The 21,601-nt window shown below is 33.1% G+C and overlaps 2 protein-coding genes across 2 annotated transcripts in view; one reads left to right on the top strand and one right to left on the bottom strand.

The window, feature by feature from the left end:
* Nucleotides 1-21,601, bottom strand: part of LOC148941523 (ras-related and estrogen-regulated growth inhibitor-like protein) — a 387,592-nt gene that overhangs the window by 279,231 nt on the left and 86,760 nt on the right. The gene's annotated exons all lie outside the window — the stretch shown is intronic.
* LOC148941527 (uncharacterized) lies at nucleotides 5,325-6,580 on the top strand. Its single transcript, XM_089104315.1, has 2 exons — nucleotides 5,325-5,370; nucleotides 6,288-6,580. The coding sequence occupies exons 1-2, from the start codon at nucleotides 5,359-5,361 to the stop codon at nucleotides 6,519-6,521; spliced, it is 246 nt and encodes an 81-aa protein (XP_088960441.1). The 5' UTR covers nucleotides 5,325-5,358; the 3' UTR covers nucleotides 6,522-6,580.

Here is a 21,601-nt window from a genome sequence, read left to right as displayed (position 1 = left end):
AAGCCATCCTCAAAGACATAGCTATTAAATTTTTCGAGCATGTTGGACAAAATGGCTATCTCAAAATTTGATCAGGTGGCTTTGGGAAAACATGAGCGTGGAAGGGGGCCTAGTTTCCCTCCAATTTTTTCGGTCACTTGAAAAGGGCACAAGGTAAATCTAGACCAGAATTTGATCACAAAAAATGTGCAGTTTCTATAGAAATGACTGAATTACAAAATTAAAATTAAATTGCATTTACTACTTTTCATTTAAACTAATGCAGCTTCAATAAAAAATTTGAAATTTTTTCGTTTAAACTATTGCAGTTTCTATAAAAATGACTGAACTACAAAATAAAAATTAAATTGCATTTACTACTTTTCGTTTAAACTAATGCAGTTTCTATAAAAAATTTGAAATTATCTCGTTTAAACTATTGAAGTTTCTATAAAGTTAAGTTACAAAACAGCTCACCAAGTTTAGCGAAATAAAAGACCATTTGTATTTTTTCAGTAAAGTGCAAATTTTGTTCGTGTCTTGGGAAGGCATATGGGGTTTTGCCCCAAACTTATGTTAATTTCTGGTCGTTTTCAGATTGACTCGGTTAATTATTATAGTTTTTGTTCGTTTTAGGTTTCATTTATACGAGTTGCACTTTACTTTCACCTTGTTCCCCAAAAACTGGGGAGGGGTTAAGTGGAAGGATCTCTCCATGGAGGTTTGTTTTTGCTTTACTGTTCGACTTGATAGGAATTCTGAAACTGGAGTTAAATTATTTCAACAGATATACGTTAGCACTCTAAAAAGAAATTTGAGTCGCATAAGCTTGGGCTATTACGCGTTTGAATCTGATAGGAAGAAGTTTAATTTCTTTTAATCCCCAAGATATAGATTCCTCTCCCGTATGATTTTCATAATAATTAACCATTACCGCATATGCTTGTGGGTATTAAGCGTTTGAATCTGATAAGAATGGTGTTTAATTTTTTTAAACGAAATTTTAGTAACACATTCCACACTGTGAGCAGTGTAAAGACAAATCCTCTTGTTATTATTTGAAGAAATCATTACAAAAAAATTCTTGTTTTAGATGTTAATATATTCAGTTTCTTTAGTATATAATGTAGTTTCAATTTGGAACTTTAAACAGTTTGAATAACCATTCTATCAATAAAACTTCAAAGATGTATGGGGTTTTCGACTGCGAATATATTGGCGTGAAGAAATCGGCGTGTGGAGGGATTTTTGAATGCGCATTTCTACTGTTGACTACTGATCATCAAGAGGTCTCTTGTTACCACTGGTATATAAACTATAATATGTATGCTTACAATGAAGAGAGGTGGCGCAGTACACTATACTTTATAAACAAAATAGGTTTATATAATAGAATGATTCTTCCATCCTATAACAAAGGGAAGGATTTATCCTACGTACAGGAGGAAGTCAGAGAGATATGCTGTTTTTTTGGCGTAACAGCACTGTACACAAAAGGGAATGTGCCCACTGACAAACTTTTAATCGAGAAATGCAAGTCAGATATACCATTATTCAACTTGGAAGATTTTAGTTGTGAGATACTTCCGAGTAAGATACATAACCCAGAGGAAGAGGTTCGATTTTTTAGTAAATGGGTACCAATAGATATTCCTTCTCGGAATATGTGTGTGAGATATCCTAAGAAGAAGAAGAAGAACAAACAAATCCCTGACATAGATTGGAGTCATACTGAGTGGATGACAAACAACGATGAATTTTACAATAGTCATTACACTCATGAGTATCCAACGGTCTTTTTAAAGACCACCGATTCTATAAACACTTCGTAACTATGGTAATTTGAATCTTTTAGGTTCAATGTTTGAAGCTAGCTTCAGCTGAAGCTTAGGATAGTAGCGGACATCCTACTGTAGGGTTCATTTAATTTTCTTACAACAAACTAGAGTTTACGGTCAAAAACCCTTATTAGCTCAGATTTTAGGGAAATAGTTTATTTTTTCGATCCAAAAATGGACTTAAATTTCACATTTGAACCAGAGAATTGTATTTTCCATAATTTTCTTGCAAAAAACTAGAGTTTCTGAAAAGATATAATAAAGCCTTAAAAAGTATTATAATGGAGGCTCAGAGCTATCGGAGCGCTGGGTGTCCTTTGGGAGCCCAGAGAACCTTTGAGGACCGGGGTTTCCCTCGGGGTTGGGGTGGGGGGATCGGAGCCCTTTGGGGTTGTGGTAATAGACGTCACAACACTGTTCAAATGGAACTTGTGTATTATAACGACCACAGAGTAACTTCGCTAATACATGGGTTGGGGTGGGGGGATTGGAGCCCTTTTGGGTTGTGGTAGGGAACCTCACAACACTGTTCAAATGGAACTTGTGTATTATAACGACTACCGACCCCATGCAACTGAACCCCTGTATAACCGAAACCCCGTATAACTGAACCTCTATGCTACTGAATCCTCGTGCAACTCGACCCCATTTAACTAATCCCCGTGTAACTGAATCCGCATGTAACTGAACCCTCGTGCAAGTCAACCATCGTGCAACTCAACTCCCCCAAAACACTTTTCAGCCATTTCTTGTTAATTTTTTTATTTATAAACTATTTAAAATTGACAACACTGTGCAAATCATCACTTGTGTATTATACAGTACACATTCATCCCATTTCCTCTAAAACACTCTTCAGTGATTTCTTGTTAAAATTATTCAATCACTAATTACCCCCTTTTTTTTCCCCACCTTCAAATATTCCTTGAGTACCTATGCATTTAGACTAAATCATCGTCCCAGTTAACACTAAGATGTAAATTGAGTAATCCTATCGCAATAACGTTTTTAGAAAACCGACCAATCAAGTTATTATATTGGACTAACCACCAGCTTTCTCTAATCGACTGACACACAAAAAATCGATTTCATAATAAAAAACATGTCTGCCAAGCCATGTGGAGTTGATTGTAATAGGCAAATGACCCTGGTAACCCAATTACTTGAAAATATACACACATATCCATGCCTCAGGCTTGTGAAAGTGCATGTATATTTTTAAGTAATTGGGCCCTTACTACTGACAGATTTCCCAGCATTATTTAAAAAACGATAAGAAATTAAATTAAAAAACAAGTTTTTTTCAACCGAAAGTAAGGAAGAACATTAAAAGTTAAAACGAACAGAAATTATTACGTATATGAGGGGGTTCCCTCCCTAGTCAATACCTCACCCTTTACGGCCATGGTTTACGATCATGGTTATTACACAATACACTTCAAAAATAATAAATAAAAACACCCTTATTATAAACAAAACAAAAATAAAATAAAAAAAATCTAAAGAAAATGATCTCTTTGCTCCATGCCCAGTCCAATAAACCTTCCAAAATTCCTAATCCCAAGAAAATTTCAATCTCTTAATATATATTCCACACATTCCTCGCTTTCGAACCAACCCGGAAAAATTTCCTCTCTCAAACTTCTTAACTCCTTACAAAAACATAAAAAATGAATTAAATCATCATTTTCGTCCCCACACATCGGACATTAATTAGAATAGATAGCTTTTTTGAAAGTAGTAAAAAAAACTTTATAATAAAGAGCGAGGTATTGACTAGGGAGGGAACCCCCTCATATACGTAATAATTTCTGTTCGTTTTAACTTTTAATGTTCTTCCTTACTTTCAGTTGAAAAAAACTTGTTTTTTATTTAATTTCTTATGGTTTTTAAAATAATGCTGGGAAATCTGGCACCCCCTTCTTAGAAATATCCCTTCCCCCAAGGAAATATCCTATATGGAAATATCCTCCCCCGGAACCCCTGCTCCGACCCCCCACTTGAAAAAAATTCCTCCTGAAAGCGCCTGTATACTTCTCAATAACCAATACTATATGTAAACAATGGGCAAAGTTTATAACTTGCAGCCCTTCCCCCGGGAACTGTGGGGGATTAAGTCATCCTCAAAGACATATTAATCAGATTTTCGACTATGCTAAACATAATAACTATCTTAAAATTTTGATTGGGTGACTTCGGGAAAAAAAATGAGCGTGGAAGGGAGCCAAGTTGTCCTCCAATTTTTTGGTCACTTAAAAAGGGCACTAGAACTTTTAATTTCCGTTCAAATGAGCCCTCTCACGATATTCTAGGACTATTGGAACGATACGACCACCCCTGGGAAAATCCAAAAAAAAAACAAAAAAAAAAAAAAAAAAATAAACACGCATCCGTGATCTTTCTTCTGGCAAAAAAATATGCAAAATTCCATATTTTTGCAAATAGGATCTTGAATCTTCTACGGTAGGATTCTCTGATACGCTGAATCTGATGGTGCGATTTTCATTAAAGTTCTGTGACTTTAAGGGTTGTTTCCCCCTTTTTTCTAAAATAAAGCAAATTCCTCAGACGTGTAACTTTTGATGGGTAGGACTAAACTTGATAAAACTTATATGTTTGTAATCAGCATAAAAATTTGATTCTTCTGATGCATCTATTGGTATCAAAATTCCGTTTTTTAGAGTTTCAGTTACTATTGAGCTGCGGCGCTCCTTCCTTACAGTTCGTTACCACGAACTGTTTGATTTCGGACTTCAAACGCTTGTTGATTTTTCAACAAGATTAATACACGCTTGTAATTTTACTTTCGCCATATTTTAGTAGATACAGAGAAGAAAAAATATCCTATTTTAGAAAATTCATGTTGTATCCTATAACTCTGTTTTATTAATGAGGAAAGTCACAAATGAATCAAGCTTTTTTAATCCCTTTTTATTTCACTTTTATAAGGCTATAATACTGTGATATTTGAAATGGTTATTTCTATTCTTTAAATCTAACTTAACATATACAACGCTAGAGGCGTGGCCAGGTTTGAATTCAGCTGGAGACCTTTAATTTCAATGAGGAGACGTAAAGCCAAATTTAGAAGAGTATAATAGATTTTCCATGGGAATGCCCAAAACCGTCAGGAAACCTGTTTTAGGCCCTTATTTTTGTATTTTTACGGGTGTTTTCGTCCCTCTCTTCTGCCCCTGTTACACGAAAATCTAATGATTTTGTAAAATAACCAAAGCCAAGGCAAATCCGGAAGAAGTTTGCTTTATGACGGTGTTATCAATATTCAAATATCGTCAAATAATCAAGTTAAGGTCAACCAATTCCGAACAAAGTTTACATGTAGATCGGGAAGAAGAAAGGATGGAATAATGGGTTGTCGTCATAATTCTCGAGACTGATTAAAACAATGCATCACGTGCTATAATTCAAGGCCAAGAAGCAGGGCGATTTCTAAATATAAGCAGCTAACAAACAAAGTTTTATATCAGTATTTGATTCTATGTTGCCTGATCAAATCATAAACCCAAACCTAATAACAATAATGAAATTTCTTGTAAGTAATTTTTGTACATACAAAGCCCTCAGAATAAGATTGATATTTTTAGAATTAATAATGCTATTACTCCATAAAAATGTTACACTGATTTTATGGATTTACCTCGAAGACATTTTTTTCCTTTTTTTGCAAGGACTCATTCTAAGAAGAAAAGTGCTTTAGTCGAAGTATTTTTTAGTGTGAATCAATTACAGAATCACGATGAGTTTTTTCAAAGAAAAAATGTGAAAAAATCCAGATTAAAGGGGGACTAATTTCTTGCTAAAGGGAACTTAGAAAACTTTTATAAGTTTTACACACGCTCATGTAAATGTATATATAGATATATATATATAAATAATATATATATATATATATATATATATATATATATATATATATATATATATATATATATATATATATATATATATATATATATATATATATATATATATATATATATATATATATATATATATATATATATATATATATATATATATATATATATATATATATATATATATATATATATATATATATATATATATATATATATATATATATATATATATATATATATATATATATATATATATATATATATATATATATATATATATATATATATATATATATATATTTATACTCTTATGTATTGCTAACTACGTCCTTACTTTCCTCGTTTATAACTGAACTTTGAGGTAATTAGGAGGACCTGTATAATTAAATAATAGGAATACACAGAATACATAAATAAATTCATCGATTCAGCAGATTATGAAGTCAAAGTTTTATTTGATGACAGAATACTCAACAAATGGGTATATTCAAAAAGAAAAAAAACACAATTTTTCATACCATGTGGATCATTTTTCAAAGTAAAGTACTTTTAAAAAGCACAATATAGTCAACTCTAAGTATTCTTTTAGGTTTTCCTTGGTCTTTTCGCCATTGCATTCTGCACACCAGCAGAAGAAAAAAAAGTGACCACAGACATTGAAGGAAGTGAATCGTTCCTTCCAAGTTATGGTTTCGGCTATGGCTCTGGACATGGTGTTGGCTATGGTGGACTCTATGGAGCTTATGGTGCTGGCATCTCCAGGGGCCTTTACAGTCCATATTATGGTGGATATGGCTATGGTGCAGGTCTACGCTATTGGTGAACACCATAAGATTTAATTTTGTATTTCTTTACTTTTTCAAATAAAAAAGTCCACCTGGAGTTTTTTTTATTTAGACTACACAGGCTACAAGTTTAACACTCTCTTGTTTCACTTTCTTTTTTTTTCTTTTTTTTACCAAATCAAATAGTTCGGGGTAACGAACTGTTAGTAAGGAGCGACCCGGCTCAATAGCAACCGAAACTCTAAAAAACTTAATTTTGATATCAATAGATACATCAAAAGAATCGGATTTTTATGCTGAGTTCAAATATATAAGTTACATTAAGTTTAATCTTGCCCACCAAAAGTTAAGAGCCAGAGAAAATTTGCCTTATTTTCAAAAAAAGGGAACACCCTTTAAAAGTCATAGAATCTTAATGAAAATCATACGTACTATTAGATTAAGCACATTAAAGAACCCTACTGTAGAGGTATCAAGCTCCTATATACAAAAATGTAGAATTTTGTAATTTTCTTCCAGAAGAAAGATCAGGGATGCGCGTTTATGTGTTTTTTTTTTCAGGGGTAATCTTATCGACCCAGTGGTCCTAAAATATCGCAAGATGGCTAATTCGAACGGAAATTAAAAGGTCTAGTGCCCTTTTTAAGTGACCAGAAAATTGGAGGGCAACTAGGCCCCACGCTCCATTTTTCCCAAAGTCACCTGATCAAAATTTTGAGATAGCCATTTTGTTCAACATAGTCGAACAATTCATAGTTACATCTTTGAGGATGACTTAATCCCCCACAGTCCCTGGGGGAAATGCTGCAAGTTATGAACTTTGCCCACTGTTTACATATAGTATGGGTTATTGAAAAGTATACAGACATTTTCAGGGGGATTTTTTCTGCGAAGGCGGACGGGGGGAAGGTATTACGTGGGAGGATCTTTACATGGAGGAATTTTTCATAGGGAAGGGGAATTTTCCATGAAGGGGTGCCAGATTTCCCGGCATTATTTGAAAAATGATCCAAAATTAAATAAATAAACAGGTTTTTTCAACTGAAAGAACAAAGATTATTGCGTATATGAGGGGCTTCATTCCTCGTCAATACTTTGATTTTTACGCTAAAGATGTTTTAGTACTTTCAAAAGAGCTATTTATTCTAATTAAACGGCCTTTTTGATTCGGGGATCACTCTTAAAGAGTTGGAAAAAAAATTCGAACTTTAGGGTGAAGAGCAAGGTATTGACGAGGAGGCAAACCCCCTCATATAATTTTTGGTCGTTATGAGTTTTAATGTTGGTCCTTACTTTCAGTTGAACAAAATTGTGTTTTATATTTAATTCCATACAAAGATGGAATCGAACTGCTTCAAATTTCATTTTAAGCCCCTAATATCCCATTGTAATTAAATAAAAGTATTCAATATATAAGCGAGTGCAAGATGTAAAAGTAATGATCTGGCATATAGGTTTTGGGTACGCAACTCTAAAATCTGGATTTTGATTTAATTAGAGGTAGGAATCAGTATTTAATATCACAAATAATCACGAACTGTATCAATTTTGGTTCACAACAAAATTTGTGACGGTATACGAAATCATTATGAAAAAAAAATTCCCATTCCGATCCCCCTTTTTCGGGCAGTCGTTCTTAAAGCATTGGGAGCAAAAAGTTAAACTTTCATGTAAATAGCAGGGAGTTAGAGAGAAGGTAGAAACCCCTTTTCGTATTATGAAATATTCCATTGTATTACAGCTCAGAAACCAAGATGAATTTCTTCTCGATTTCAGGAATTGTACTACCATTTGGTAGTAGAACATGGCATGTCACATTCGTTCCCAAACGTATAAAGATTCCATAGAAAATAAACGAATTATCATATAGAGGTATAGACAATATTCTTAAATACGGTATTACTAACGGTTATACATCAATGTTCTACTAATCACCAGCTGCGAGGGAAGGCTGGAAGATCAGCGGGTTATTTTTATGGGGAGAGGATGCATAAGCCGCTAAACAGGAATTTTTGGGCCAAATTGTTATTAGCTTGTTTTTTAGGAAGCAAACTACTTAGTATGATGATAATTCTTAGACTTAGAGATGCTGCAGATGAGGTTTTAAGAGAAGAATAGTGCGGTTTTAGGTAGAGGATAGGATCTGTCAATCAAGTTTTCATTCTCAGATTAATAATTGAGAAGTACCTGAGTCATCATACCCCTTTACCTCTTTAGTCCTCACTTTTACAAGTCATGGACAAGCGTTTGATTGAGTCGATAGAAAAGCTTTATTGAAGGTCTTATCCATGCAAGGTATACTAGGCAAATGCACTGAAGTGTGGAAGAACGGTCCTTAATATGTAAGAAATATTATTAGTGTGACGTAAAATTGTTTTCATGTGATGCTGCAATGAGGCTAGGGAGACACCTAACGATATTATTTCTGCTTTTTTTGTATTTATCGATGAATATCCAGCTGAAAAGAACCAACAGAGAAAATTGTTTTCTAAATGGTCGAGAAGAAAAATAATGTATTCGATTCATTGACTCCTCTATGCTGATACAAAGCATGTACAGCTGTATCCAGAAGTTCACATAGCCTGTTCGCAAACTATGTTTAGTGAAGACTTTCAAATGTTGCTGAGAACCTCCGAAAGGCTTGGCTAGATACAATACCTTCTAGGCTTATAGGCCTTGTTCAGATCACACTCGTCACGATTACCACATACTTCAATTCGCGTTTCAAGAAACTATATATAATAATACTCATATAACTTCAATTCGTGTTTCAAGAAACTGCATCTGTCGCGGCTTTCCAGATTTTCAGTAGGGAGTCTTTAGTTCCAAGAAAAACCGATCCACTCAAGTCATGGGAGTCTTGTAATATGGGTATCAGAGATACCTATATAATTTTGCCATAGAACTAATGTCCATGTTCGCCACCAATTCCCTATCTGGGATTGGATTTTAAGCTTGATAAATTGATCACATAGTTCGTGACAACAAACTGCAAGTAAGGAGCAACTCGGCCAAATAACAACCGAAACTCTGAAGCATGGAATTTTGATAACAATAGGTACTTCAAGTGAATTAGCTTTTACGCCGACTCCAGATATATAATATTCATATAGGCTCATGAACTCACATAATAGGCTCATATAATAGGCTCTAGGCTCATATAATATTCATCTTGGCTCACAAGTCCTGGAAGCCAGAGAAAATTTGTATAACTTTTGAGAAAGAGCGAAAACGTTCCTAAAAAGTCAAAGAATCAAACAGTTCATGGTAACGAACTGTAAGTAAGGAGCGACCCGGCTCAATGGTAACCGAAACTCTAAAAATCGGAATTTTGATACCAATAGATAAATCAAAGTAGGAACCTATTATTGAATTCTGACGGGAGTTCATATATGGGCATTGACGAGATTTAATGTCCTTGATAAAAGCCTAGACGAGATTTAATGTCCTTGGTAAAAACTTGGGATGAGATTTAATGTCCTTGGTTAAAGTGTTATTTCTAGACCAATCAGATGCCTAGAATCCCTGTATGTACAAGAAGACACCTCTTTCTAGACCTGTTTGATGGTTATATGGTTGGATGGTTCTGTTTGTTCATGGTTATATGATTTGATGGTTTGATGTTGTTTCATGGTTCTGTTTGTTGATGGTAATGTGATTTGATGGTTATATTGTTTGTTGGTTATATGGTTTGATGGCGTTTCATAGTTCTGTTCTGTTTGTTGGTCAACTTGTTTGATGTTTATAAGCCTAATGTATATAGACGGGAGTCTACATCATTGTCAGATAACCCCGTCTAACGGGAACAGGATCACGTGTCGCTTTCTAGGCCAATCATAGGAGTCGAAAACACGAACGGGACAAAATCATTGGCACCTATTACTAGGTCAATGGATTTACGTAAGGTTTCTCTTATATCGCAATTCCACCCTGAGATTTTGTTTATAATGAACATGCTAAAAAAGGAACATACCGTCTCAAAACATTATGGAGCAAACAATGAATTCTGTGGATTTAGAAGTTTTAGATACAAAGATTTATAATATGAGTTCTGTTAAGTAAATTTTCTTTGGTTTTTCAGAATAAAATCATTTTTTATAACCCTCCACCCTCTCCTATATATTTAAATTTAGGGTATACCCCCACCCCAAAAAAAAATGTGTATACTTTGTTTCAAAATACACTCTTTTTCTACTACGTTATTGCCTCCCCCCTCCTCCCCTCCTATATTCTGTACCCCCCCCCTCCTCCCACCATTCGTCACCATTTAATTATTTCAATTGGTTATTACTCAAAAATGTCTTTTCTCCTTGATACGCTTAAAACCATCAAAATCTTCACACTTGTGATTTAACCTAACCTGTGTGATTATTTCTCGAGAAGGGGGATTTCGTAAACAACCTTCGCGCGTGTCAGGTTAGGAAGTTAACAAGAACAAGGGTGGCAGTTAGACAAAGAATGGAATAAGGGTACAGGCTTTATATAATTCTAGACGGTCTGAAAAAGGGATAAATTATTTGCCAAATCAAAAGAGATATCTTTAGGACATGGAAATTATGTTAAAGGGGGGATGCTAACCGCCCTTTAGAGTGCATATTTTTTAGGTACATTTCAAAGAGCTTGTGAGAAAACGAGAATCATTATTCCTTTTTTTCTAGCTTTGTTTCGATAAAGTTTCTTTTATATTCTCAGGGGGTGAGCATGAAATCTATGGTTTTTAACTGTGATATTGTTAGGCTAGGAAGCAATGTCTCTAATTTAGGGTGGAGGGTTGCTATGTCTCTTACACTATAAACGAAAGACATCTTTTATTATCAAAAGCGGAAAAGGGTTGCTTTTGCAGACAATTATACCTTATGAGGGGAGTGTTCTATTCTCAAATTGCTTTGATTAAAGCAAATACTTCCGTTATTCCGTTATTAAGAGAAATAATGTTTTAGGTAAATCTTCAATGTTTTAGCTTCCCGGAAAGCAAGGGATGGGGCAATTTAAATGCTCTTATTTTTGTATTCATAGATTTTATCTGCTCTTTAGATAATTATTAGTTTAAGAGGCTTTTCATAAAAATCCTACTTTCACTAATTTCTCTTCTTTTGTAACAGGGAGTCATTATTTAATACTGAATTTTTATTCTTTCCCAGGAAATCACAGAGTTGACAAGCCTAATGAAAAGGGCAAGGACTAATAATGCCACACCACTAAAACGGTCGACGATGCCTAGCCCATCCATAGCTCATCTGGCCCCTTCCAAGCCGTTAATGCCTGCGCAATCTGCCCCTCATCATGAGATGCCTGACCCTTTGGTTGATCATGTCGAGCTAGAAATATCCTTTTATTGTGACTGTTCTATATGTAAAGGACACTATAATGATTTTGAGCATTCTCATGAACCCACTACAGCAAGCTTAGACAGTGTGGACGTAGGGATAGAGGAGAAGAATCTGAAGGAAATTAGGAGAAAAATCATTCATGATACGGAGAAAAATTTATACAGATTGCAAGCAAGCTCGCATAAAACAAGGTTCAATATGACAGAAAAGGAAGAGGAAGATCGAAAGAAGAGACGTGGAAAAGAGGCCTATCTCTACAGAGATATCTCAAAATATAGTATCCTGATGAAAACTCAAAGAAAAATGTGCATAGTGCAAGATATAACAGTGAATATTATGAAGAATATGCTCTAAGAGACGAGAAAAAGTGGCCCTTTAAGGACAACATAAGAGGTTACTCTATGGAATGGATTTTAAACATCGAAAATCAGGCTGGAAGAGCTCTCATATATCATTTTACGATAAATCTCTTTATTGATATTCTTGACGAGTTTTATATCGTAATCTTACAATAAATTTGTTCTTACTATATTAATTTTTTCATACTCGATAAGTCTACCACAAACTAATCTCTACCAGATTAGTTTGGGATCGACTAGATCCCCTCCCCCAGTAATCCATATCCCCGCAGCGACCCTCCCTCCACTAGGCTACCACCACGAGCGCAGGCCGCCACCGAGGGAGTACTCAGTCCACCATACGGTTTATCTCAACCCTGGCGCAACCCAGGACACATTTTTTTTTCAGCAAAATTATCAAAATGTACAAAGGGAAAAATTCTTGTTCCCACCCACCCCGCACGATGTGGGGGAGTTTGGTCAGTGTTGTCTCATTCAAGGGACGGAATCCGATCATCCCAACGCAATTCAGGAGGGTTTGCTCACTGTTGAATCGTTCCGATGAGACGGAATCCAGGTCCGGAAGATGAAGTTAGATAGCTACAATTGCACTACTCTCTATTTTTTAAAACTTTTAGCTGTTTTGCAAATCATATCCGGACATATCCAAGATGTAATTTGAGATATTGGCCCCTTAAAATCCTGATTAATTGCATTTAAAACATGTAAACAAATACCAATATTTAATGTATTGCAAAAACATTAAAATAGGGGGAGGGGACATGGAAATGTCTTAGGTCAACAAAAGTACAATTTATCGTGAAAATATCTGAAAATGTTTAAGATATAGTACAAATGGATTGCAAAAAAACATGAAAATAGAACTACTACTAACAACTCACTGTGACATAAAACCACCTGAGGTCAATATAGATACGTTTTATCATGAAAATATCTGAAAATGTTGAAGGTATAGTAAGACAGGCTTGCAAAAACATGATAATACTACTAAGACTAACAACTTGCTGCACTACTAAGCCACCTGAGGTCAACAAAGGTACGTTTTATCATGAAAATATTAGAAAATTCATAGATTATAGTATGAATGATATACAAAAACATGAAATACTACTACTACTGCTAGCAATTCATTGCAACATAAGGACACCTGAGACCAATACAACTATGTTTTATGAAGAAAATATCTGAAAATGTTTAATACATAGCACTAATGGATTGCGAAAACATGAAAGTAGAACTACTACTAGTAACTTGCTGCAACATGAAACCACCTGAGGTCAATACAGATAAGGTTTATCATGAAAAATATCTGAAAATGTTGAAGGTATAGTAAGAAAGGCTTGCAAAAACATGATAATACTACTAGTACTAACAAAACTTACTGCACTACTAAGCCATCTGAGGTCAACAAAAGTACGTTTTATCGAGCAAATATTAGAAAATTTATAGATTTCAGTATGAAAGACATGTAAAAACATGAAAAACTACTACTACGATCAACTCACTGCAACATAAGGACACCAGAGGCCAATACAACTACGTTTTATTAAGAAAATATCTGAAAATGTTTAAGATACAGTACAAATGGATTGCAAAAAACATGAAGATAGAACTACTACTAGCAACTTACTGCAACATAAAGCCACCTGAGGTCAATACAGACAAGTTTTATCATGGAAAATATCTGAAAATGTTGAAGGTATAGTAAGAAAGGCTTGCAAAAACATGATAATACTATTAGTACCAACAACTTACTGAACTACTAAGCCATCTGAGGTTAACAAAAGTACGTTTCATCGAGAAAATTAATAGATTTTAGTTTGAATGACATGCAATAAATCAAAATACTGCTAATATAACTAGCAAAACATTTTAACAAAATGAAAGATGTGGCCAACTAAGATATGGCTTCCCAAGAATACAAATTAAAATGTTGAGCATGTAATGTAGATGAATTGCAAAAAAACATGACGCTAGAACTACTAGCAACTTGCTGCAACATAAAGCCACGCAAGTTTTCTTTAAAACAAACCATATTTTTCTTAGAAGTAACCACTTTTTCGAATATGATAACAAGTTTTCTGCAGGAAGTGGCAAGTTATCCACAACAGTAACAAGGTTTCTCATCAAAGCAAAAATTTTTCGTAAGTTATAACAAGTTTTCAGTTAAAAGTAGTTAGTTTTCCGTCAAAGAGATCATATTTTTCTTAGAAATAACAATATCTTCGTTTATGATAACAAGTTTTCTGTTAGAAGTAGCAATTTTCCCTTAAGACTAAAAAGTTTCTCCTTGAAGTAACAACTTGCACTTTAATACTAACAAACATTTACTTAACAGTATCAAATTTCTCTTAGAAGTAACAAGTTTTCATCAGTGATTACAACTTTTCTGTAAAAAGTAGAATGTTTACTGTCAAAGATACCAAATTTTTCATAGAAGGAACAATTTTTTCGTTTATGATAACTTTCTGCCAGTAGTAACAAGCCTGCACATAACCTAGACTAAATTAACCTTAAAAATGAAAAAACCCCAACTTTATTAAAAATTATGCAAAAAATTGACCTTAAAAATGAATAGAATCCAACTTTATTTAAAAAAATATGCGAAAATGTACCCAATTATTAGCGGAGTGGACCATTGCGATGGGCATGACTGCTGTGATGAGCAGTGACACGGGTAATGAACTGTTATTAATTCGATGGAGAAAATTTGTTAGTGATAAGGAAAACTTGCTACTTCTGACAGAAAACTTGTTATCATAACAAAAAAATTTTTACTTCTAATAAAAAATTTGGTATCATTGCCAGAAAACGTGTTAATTCAAACTGATAACTAGTTATCAATGATGAAAAATTGTTACTTTTAAGAGAAATTTATTATCATTGACAGAAAGGTTGGTGTTATTAGAAAAAATATGTTACTGTTAAGAAAATACTTTTTACTTCTAAGAGAAATTTGAGTGTGTTAAGAAAAAGTTTGTTAGTATTAAGGAAAATTTGTTACTCTGATGAGAAAATTTGTTAGTGATAAGGAAAGCTTGCTGCTTCTGACAGAAAACTTGTCAATTTTAAGAAAAATTTGTTATCTTTGATGGAAAATTTGGTGCTATTAGAAGAAATTTGTTACTGCTAAGAAAAAAACTGTTACTTCTAAGTGAAATTTAAGTGTGTTAAGTAAATGTTTATTAATTTTAATGAATAAGTTGTTATTTCGATGGAGAAAATTTTTTAGTGATAAAGAAAATTTACCACTTCTGACATAAAACTTGTTGTCATAACGAAAAAATTGTTACTTCTGAGAAAAATATGGTATCATTGACAGAAAACTTGTTACTTCTAGCAGATAACTTGTTATCAGTGACAAACAACTGATAATTCTATGAGAAATGTGTTATCTTTGACGGAAAGCTTGGTGCTACTAGAAGAAATTTGTTAGTGTTAAGAAAATACCTGTTACTTCTAAGAGATAATATGAGTGTCTTAAGTAAAAGTTTGTTAGTATTTATGGGAGATGTTGATACTTCGAAGGGAAAATTTGTTAGTGTTAAGGAAAGCTTGCTACTTCTGGCAGAAAACTTGTTATCATAACGAAAAAATTGTTACTTCTAAAAAAATTTGGTATCACTGCTAGAAAACTTGTTACTTCTAACTGATAACTAGTTATAAATGATGAAAAATTGTTACTTTTAAGAGAAATTTATTATCATTGCCGGAAAGGTTGGTGTTATTAGAAAACATATGTTACTGTTAAGAAAGTACCACTTACTTCTAAGAGAAATTTGACTGTGTTAAGTATAAGTTTGTTAGTATTAAGGAAAAAGTTTTCACTCTTATTAAAAAATGTGTTAGTGTTAATGAAAACTTGCTACTTCTGACAGAAAACTTTTTATCATAACGAAAAAATTGTTACTTCTATGAGAAATTTGTTATCTTTGACTGAAAACTTGGTGCTATTATAAGAAATTTGTTAGTATTAAGAAAGAACTTGTTTCTTCTAAGAGAAATTTGAGCATGTTTAGTAAAAGTTTGTTAGTATTAATGGAAAATATTGATGCTTCGAAGAGAAAGTTTGTTAGTGTTAAGAAAACATTGCTACTTCTGGCAGAAAACTTGTTATCATAACAAAAAAATGGTTACCTCTAAGAAAAATTTTGTATCTTTGACAGAAAACTTGTTACTTCTAACTGATAACTAGTTATCATTGACGAAAAATTGTTACTTTTAAGATAAATTTATTATCATTGACGGAAAGGTTGGTGCTATTAGAAAAATATGTTACTGTAAAGAAAATACCTATTACTTTTAAGAGAAATTTGAGCGTGTTAAGTAAAATTTTGCTAATATGAAAGGCAAAATATTAATACTTCGAAAAGAAAATTTGTTAGTGTTAAGGAAATCTTGCTACTTCTGTCAGAAAACTTTTTATCATAATTAAAAATTGTTACTTCTAAGAAAAATTTGGTATCTTTAACGGAAACCTTTGTGCTATTAGAAGAAATTTGTTAGTGTTAAGAAAATACTTGTTACTTCTAAGAGAAATTTGAGCGTGTTAAATTAATCTTTGCTAGTATTAATGGGAAATATTGATGCTTCGAAGAGAAAGTTTGTTAGTGTTAAGGAAATATTGCTACTTCTGGCAGAAAACTTGTTATCATAACGAAAAATTGTTACTTTTATGAGAAATTTGTTATCTTTGACGGAAAACTTGGTGCTATTATAAGAAATTTGTTAGTGTTAAGAAAATACTTGTTAGTTCTAAGAAAAGTTTGAGCGTGTTTAGTAAAAGTTTGTTAGTATTAATGGAAAAAATTGATGCTTCAAAGAGAAAGTTTGTTAGTGTTAAGGAAATATTGCTACTTCTGGCAGAAAAAGCTTCATCATAATGAAAAATTGTTACTTCTAAGAAAAATTTGGTATCTTTGACAGAAACCTATGTGCTATTAGAAGAAATTTGTTAGTGTTAAGAAAATACTTGTTACTTCTAAGAGAAATTTAAGCGTGTTAAGTTAAAGTTTGTTAGTATTAATGGAGAATATTGATGCTTCGAAGAGAAAGTTTGTTAGTATTAAGAAAATAATGCTACTTCTGGCAGAAAACTTGTTATCATAACGAAAAAATTCTTACTTCTAAGAAAAATTTTGTATCTTTGATAGAAAACTTGTTACTTCTAACTAGTTATCATTGATAAAAATTGTTTCTTTTAAGAGAAATTTATTATTATTGACGGAAAGGTTGGTGCTTTTAGAAAAATATGTTACTGTTAAGCAAATACCTATTACTTCAAAGAGAAATTTGAGTGTGTTTCGTAAAAGTTTGTTAGTATTAAAGGGAAAATGTTAATACTTCGAAAAGAAAATTTGTTAGTGTTAAGGAAATCTTGCTACTTCTGTCAGAAGACTTGTTATCATAATGAAAAATTGTTACTTCTTAAAAACAATTTTGTATCATTGCCAGAAAACTTGTTACTTCTAATAGATAACTTGTTATTATTGGCGAAAAAATTGTAACTTTAAAGTGAAATTTATTATCATTGACGGAAAGGTTGGTGTTATTAGAAAAAATTTATTACTGTTAAGAAAATATATATTAATTCTAAGAAAAATTTGAGTGAGTTAAGTAAAAGTTTGTTAGTATTATGGAAAAAGTTGTTACTACGATGAGAAAATTTGTTCGTGTTAAGCAAAACTTGCTACTTTTGACAGACAACTTGATATTATAAAAGATAAATCTTTTATTTCTATGAAATTTTTTGTGTCTTTCACAAACAACATTCTACTTCTTAGAAAATTTGTAATCACTGACGAAAAATTGTTACTTCTAGGAGAAATTTGATAGCGTTAAGTAAAAGTTTATTAGCGTCAAGGTAAAAGTTGCTACTTCAAGGAGAAAATTTTTTAGTGTTAAGGAAAACTTGTTACTTCTAACAGAAAAATTGTTATCATAAACGAAGGTATTGTTATTTCTAAGAAAAAATTGGTCTCTTTGACAGAAAACTTACTACTTCTAACAGAAAACTTGTTATAACTGACGAAAACGGTTACTTCGATGAGAAAATTTTTTAGTGGTGAGGAAAACTTGCTCCTTCCGACAGAAAACTTGTTATCATAGACGAAAAAGTTGTTACTTCTAAGAAAAATATGGTATCTTTGAAAGAAAACTTGCTTGGCTTTATGTTGCAGCAAGTTGCTTGTAGTAGTTCTATTTTCATGTTTTTTGCAAACCATTTGTACTATATCTTAAACATTTTCAGATATTTTCTTAATAAAACGTAGCTGTATTGGCCTTAGGTGTCCTTATGTTACAGTGCACTGCTAGTAATAGCAGTAGTAGAAATTCATGTTTTGCTATCCTTTCATGATAAAGTCTGAGAGTGTTATATTATTTGTTTGATGAAACGCTAATTATCAAGCGTCGAATGCTTACCTCCTTTGGTATGTTGTTAGTACTAGAACGGTTTGCCTATTTTTGCTATTTATACTTACTACATATCCAACATTTTCATATACTTTCCTATCTGATAATAATAGCATTTAAATTATCCCATCCCTTCCTTTCCCGGAAGGTAAAACATTGAAAATTTAACTAAACCATTATTTCTCTTAATAACGAAAGTATTTGCTTTCATCAAAGTCATTTGAGAATAGAACACTCCCCTCATAAGGTATAATTTTCTGCAAAAGCAACCGTTTTCCGCTTGTGATAAAAAAGATGTCTTTCGTTTAGAGTGTAAGAGAAATAGATCTAATTATAGCAACCGTCCCACCTAAATTAAAGAAATTGCTTTCTAGCCTAATACTATCAAAGTTAAAAACCATAGTTTTCATGCCCACCCCCTGAGAATATAAAAGAAACTTTATCGAAACAAAGCTAGAAAAAAGAAATAATGACTCTCGTTTTCCCACAAGCTCTTTCAAATGTACCTAAAAAAATATGCACTCTAAAGGGCGGTTAGCATCCGCCTTTTTCATAATTTCCATGTCCTAAAAATACCTCTTTTAATTTTGCAAATAATTCATCCCTTTTTCAGACCGTTTAGAATTATGTAAAAGCCTGTACCCTTAATCCTTCCCCTGTTTAGCAACCACACTTGTTTTTGTTAAATTTCTAACCTGACACGCACGAAGGTTGTTTACAAAATGCCCCTTTTTGAGATATATTCACACACAGGTTAGGTTAAATCGCAAGTGTGAAGATTCTGATGCTTTAAACGCATCAAGGAGAAAAGACACTTCTTTGAGTAATAACTTCAATTGAAAGAATTAAATGGCGACGAATGGTGGGAGTGGGGGGAGGGGGTTTACGTACTAGAAAAAAGAGTATATTTTGAAACAAAGTATAAAGATTTTTTTGAGGGGGCAGGGATATACCCTGAATTTGAATATATTGGAGGGGGGAGGGCCATAAAAAATGATTTTATTTGGAAAAACCTAAGAAAATTTACTAAACAGAACTCACATTATAAATCTGTGTAGCTAAAACTTCTAAATCCACAGAATTCAATGTTTGTTCCATTGTCTTGAAACGATATGTTCCTTTGTTAGTATATTCATTAAAAACAAAATCTGAAGGTTGAATTGTGATGTAAGAGAAACCTTACGTAAATCCATTGACCTAGAAATAGGTGTCAATTATCTTGTCCCGTTCGTGTTTCCGACTCCTATGTAAACCTTTCTTTCTTCTGATAAAGGGTTTACTTTGATAAGCGTTTTGGTAATGTATCCGAATCATTCAGTTATGGGTTCTTGTGGAGGAGGTAGAAGAGTCTCTTTCACTATAAACTATGTGTTTATTATACAAAGCAAATACTATACAAGAGCTTGACTATATCAAGACAAGACAGGAACTAACTCTGAACGATTCAGAAATTCAATATATAATCACTTCCAAGGTTCGTTGAATTGCAAATCAACAAATCAAAAACCATATCTGTAAACTTTGGAAGTGGACCTCTCCGGGTCAAAACCCATAATTAAAATCCCGAATATTACTTTATCAAGAGTCCATTTTCTAGTCAAATCCCATTTCCTTGATAACTATATCAATTCTGAATATTCTGTCAAAAATCCATTTTCTAGTCAAATCCCATTTTCTTGATAACTATATTAATTCTGAATATTTGCTGTAATTCCTAAAAGCTTCGGCCTAGAAAGAGACACGTGATCTTATTCCCGTTAGACGCTTTTATCTGACCATATAACCAAACCATATAACCAACAAACAATATAAGCATCAAACCACCAATCCATATAACCATCAACAAACAAAACCATCAAACCATATAACCATCAAACAGGTCTAGAAAGAGGTGTGGTCTTGTATGTACAGGGATTCTAGGCATCTGATTGGTCTAGAAATAACACTTTTACCAAGGACATTAAATCTCGTCCCAAGTTTTTACCATGGACATTAAATCTCGTCCAGGCTTTTACCAAGGACAATAAATCTCTTCTATACCCATATACGGACTCCCGTCAGCATTCAACAATAGGTTCCTACTCATCAAACGAATCAGATTTTAATTCTAATTTCAAATATACAAGTTTCATCAAGTTTTGTCTTACCCATCAAAAGTTAAGCGCTTGAGAAAATTTGGCTGATTTTAGAAAAAAGGGGGTAAAACCCACTAAAACCTATAGAACCTTAATGAAAATCACACCATCATATTTAGTTTATCAGAGAACCCTATTGTAGAGGTTTCAAGCACCTATCTACAAAAATGTCGAATTTTGCATTTTTTGCCAGAAGAAAGATCACGGATACGTGTTTTTTTTTGTTTTTTTTTCCCAGGGGTGATCGTATCAACCCAGTGGTTCTAGAATATCGTGGGAGGGCTCATTGGAACTGAAATTAAAAATTCTAGTGCCCTTTTTAAATGACCAAAAAATGGAGGGCAACTAGGCCCCCTCCCACGCTCATTTTTTTCCCAAAGTCACCCGATCCCAATTCTGAGATAGTCATTTTGTTCAGCATGGTCCAAAATATGATAACTATTTCTTTTAGAATGACTTAATCCTCCAAAGTTCTCTAGGAAAGGGCTGAAAGTTAAGAACCTTACCAATGTATACATATAGTATTGGCTGTTGGGAAGTAGAAAAACATTTTCAGAGGGGATTTTTTCTGGTAGGTGGGGGGGGGGTGGGTCGGGGATTATGTGGGAGGATATTTCCATGAAGGAAGTTTTCATGGGGGAAGGGACATTGCTATGAAGGAGGTGCCGGAATTCCCAGCATTATTAAAGAAAAAGATAAGAAATTAAATATAAAAAAACAAGTTTTTCAACTGAAAGTAAGGAGCAACCTCAAAACTTAAAACGAACAGAAATTGTTACGTATATGATTGGATCTAAGGCAGTTAATTATTCTAATTAACTGCCTTTGCGATTAAGGGTCATTTTAAAGAATTAGAACAAAATTCGAACTTTAGCTTAAA

This window comes from Artemia sp. Qi Xiang Cuo, chromosome 18 (genome assembly GCF_049724085.1).
Source record: "Artemia sp. Qi Xiang Cuo chromosome 18, ASM4972408v1, whole genome shotgun sequence".
Classification (NCBI taxonomy): Eukaryota; Metazoa; Arthropoda; class Branchiopoda; order Anostraca; family Artemiidae; genus Artemia; species Artemia sp. Qi Xiang Cuo.
The sequence above is the reverse complement of the archived record's forward strand: the minus strand, read 5'-3'. Positions and strand labels throughout refer to the sequence as shown.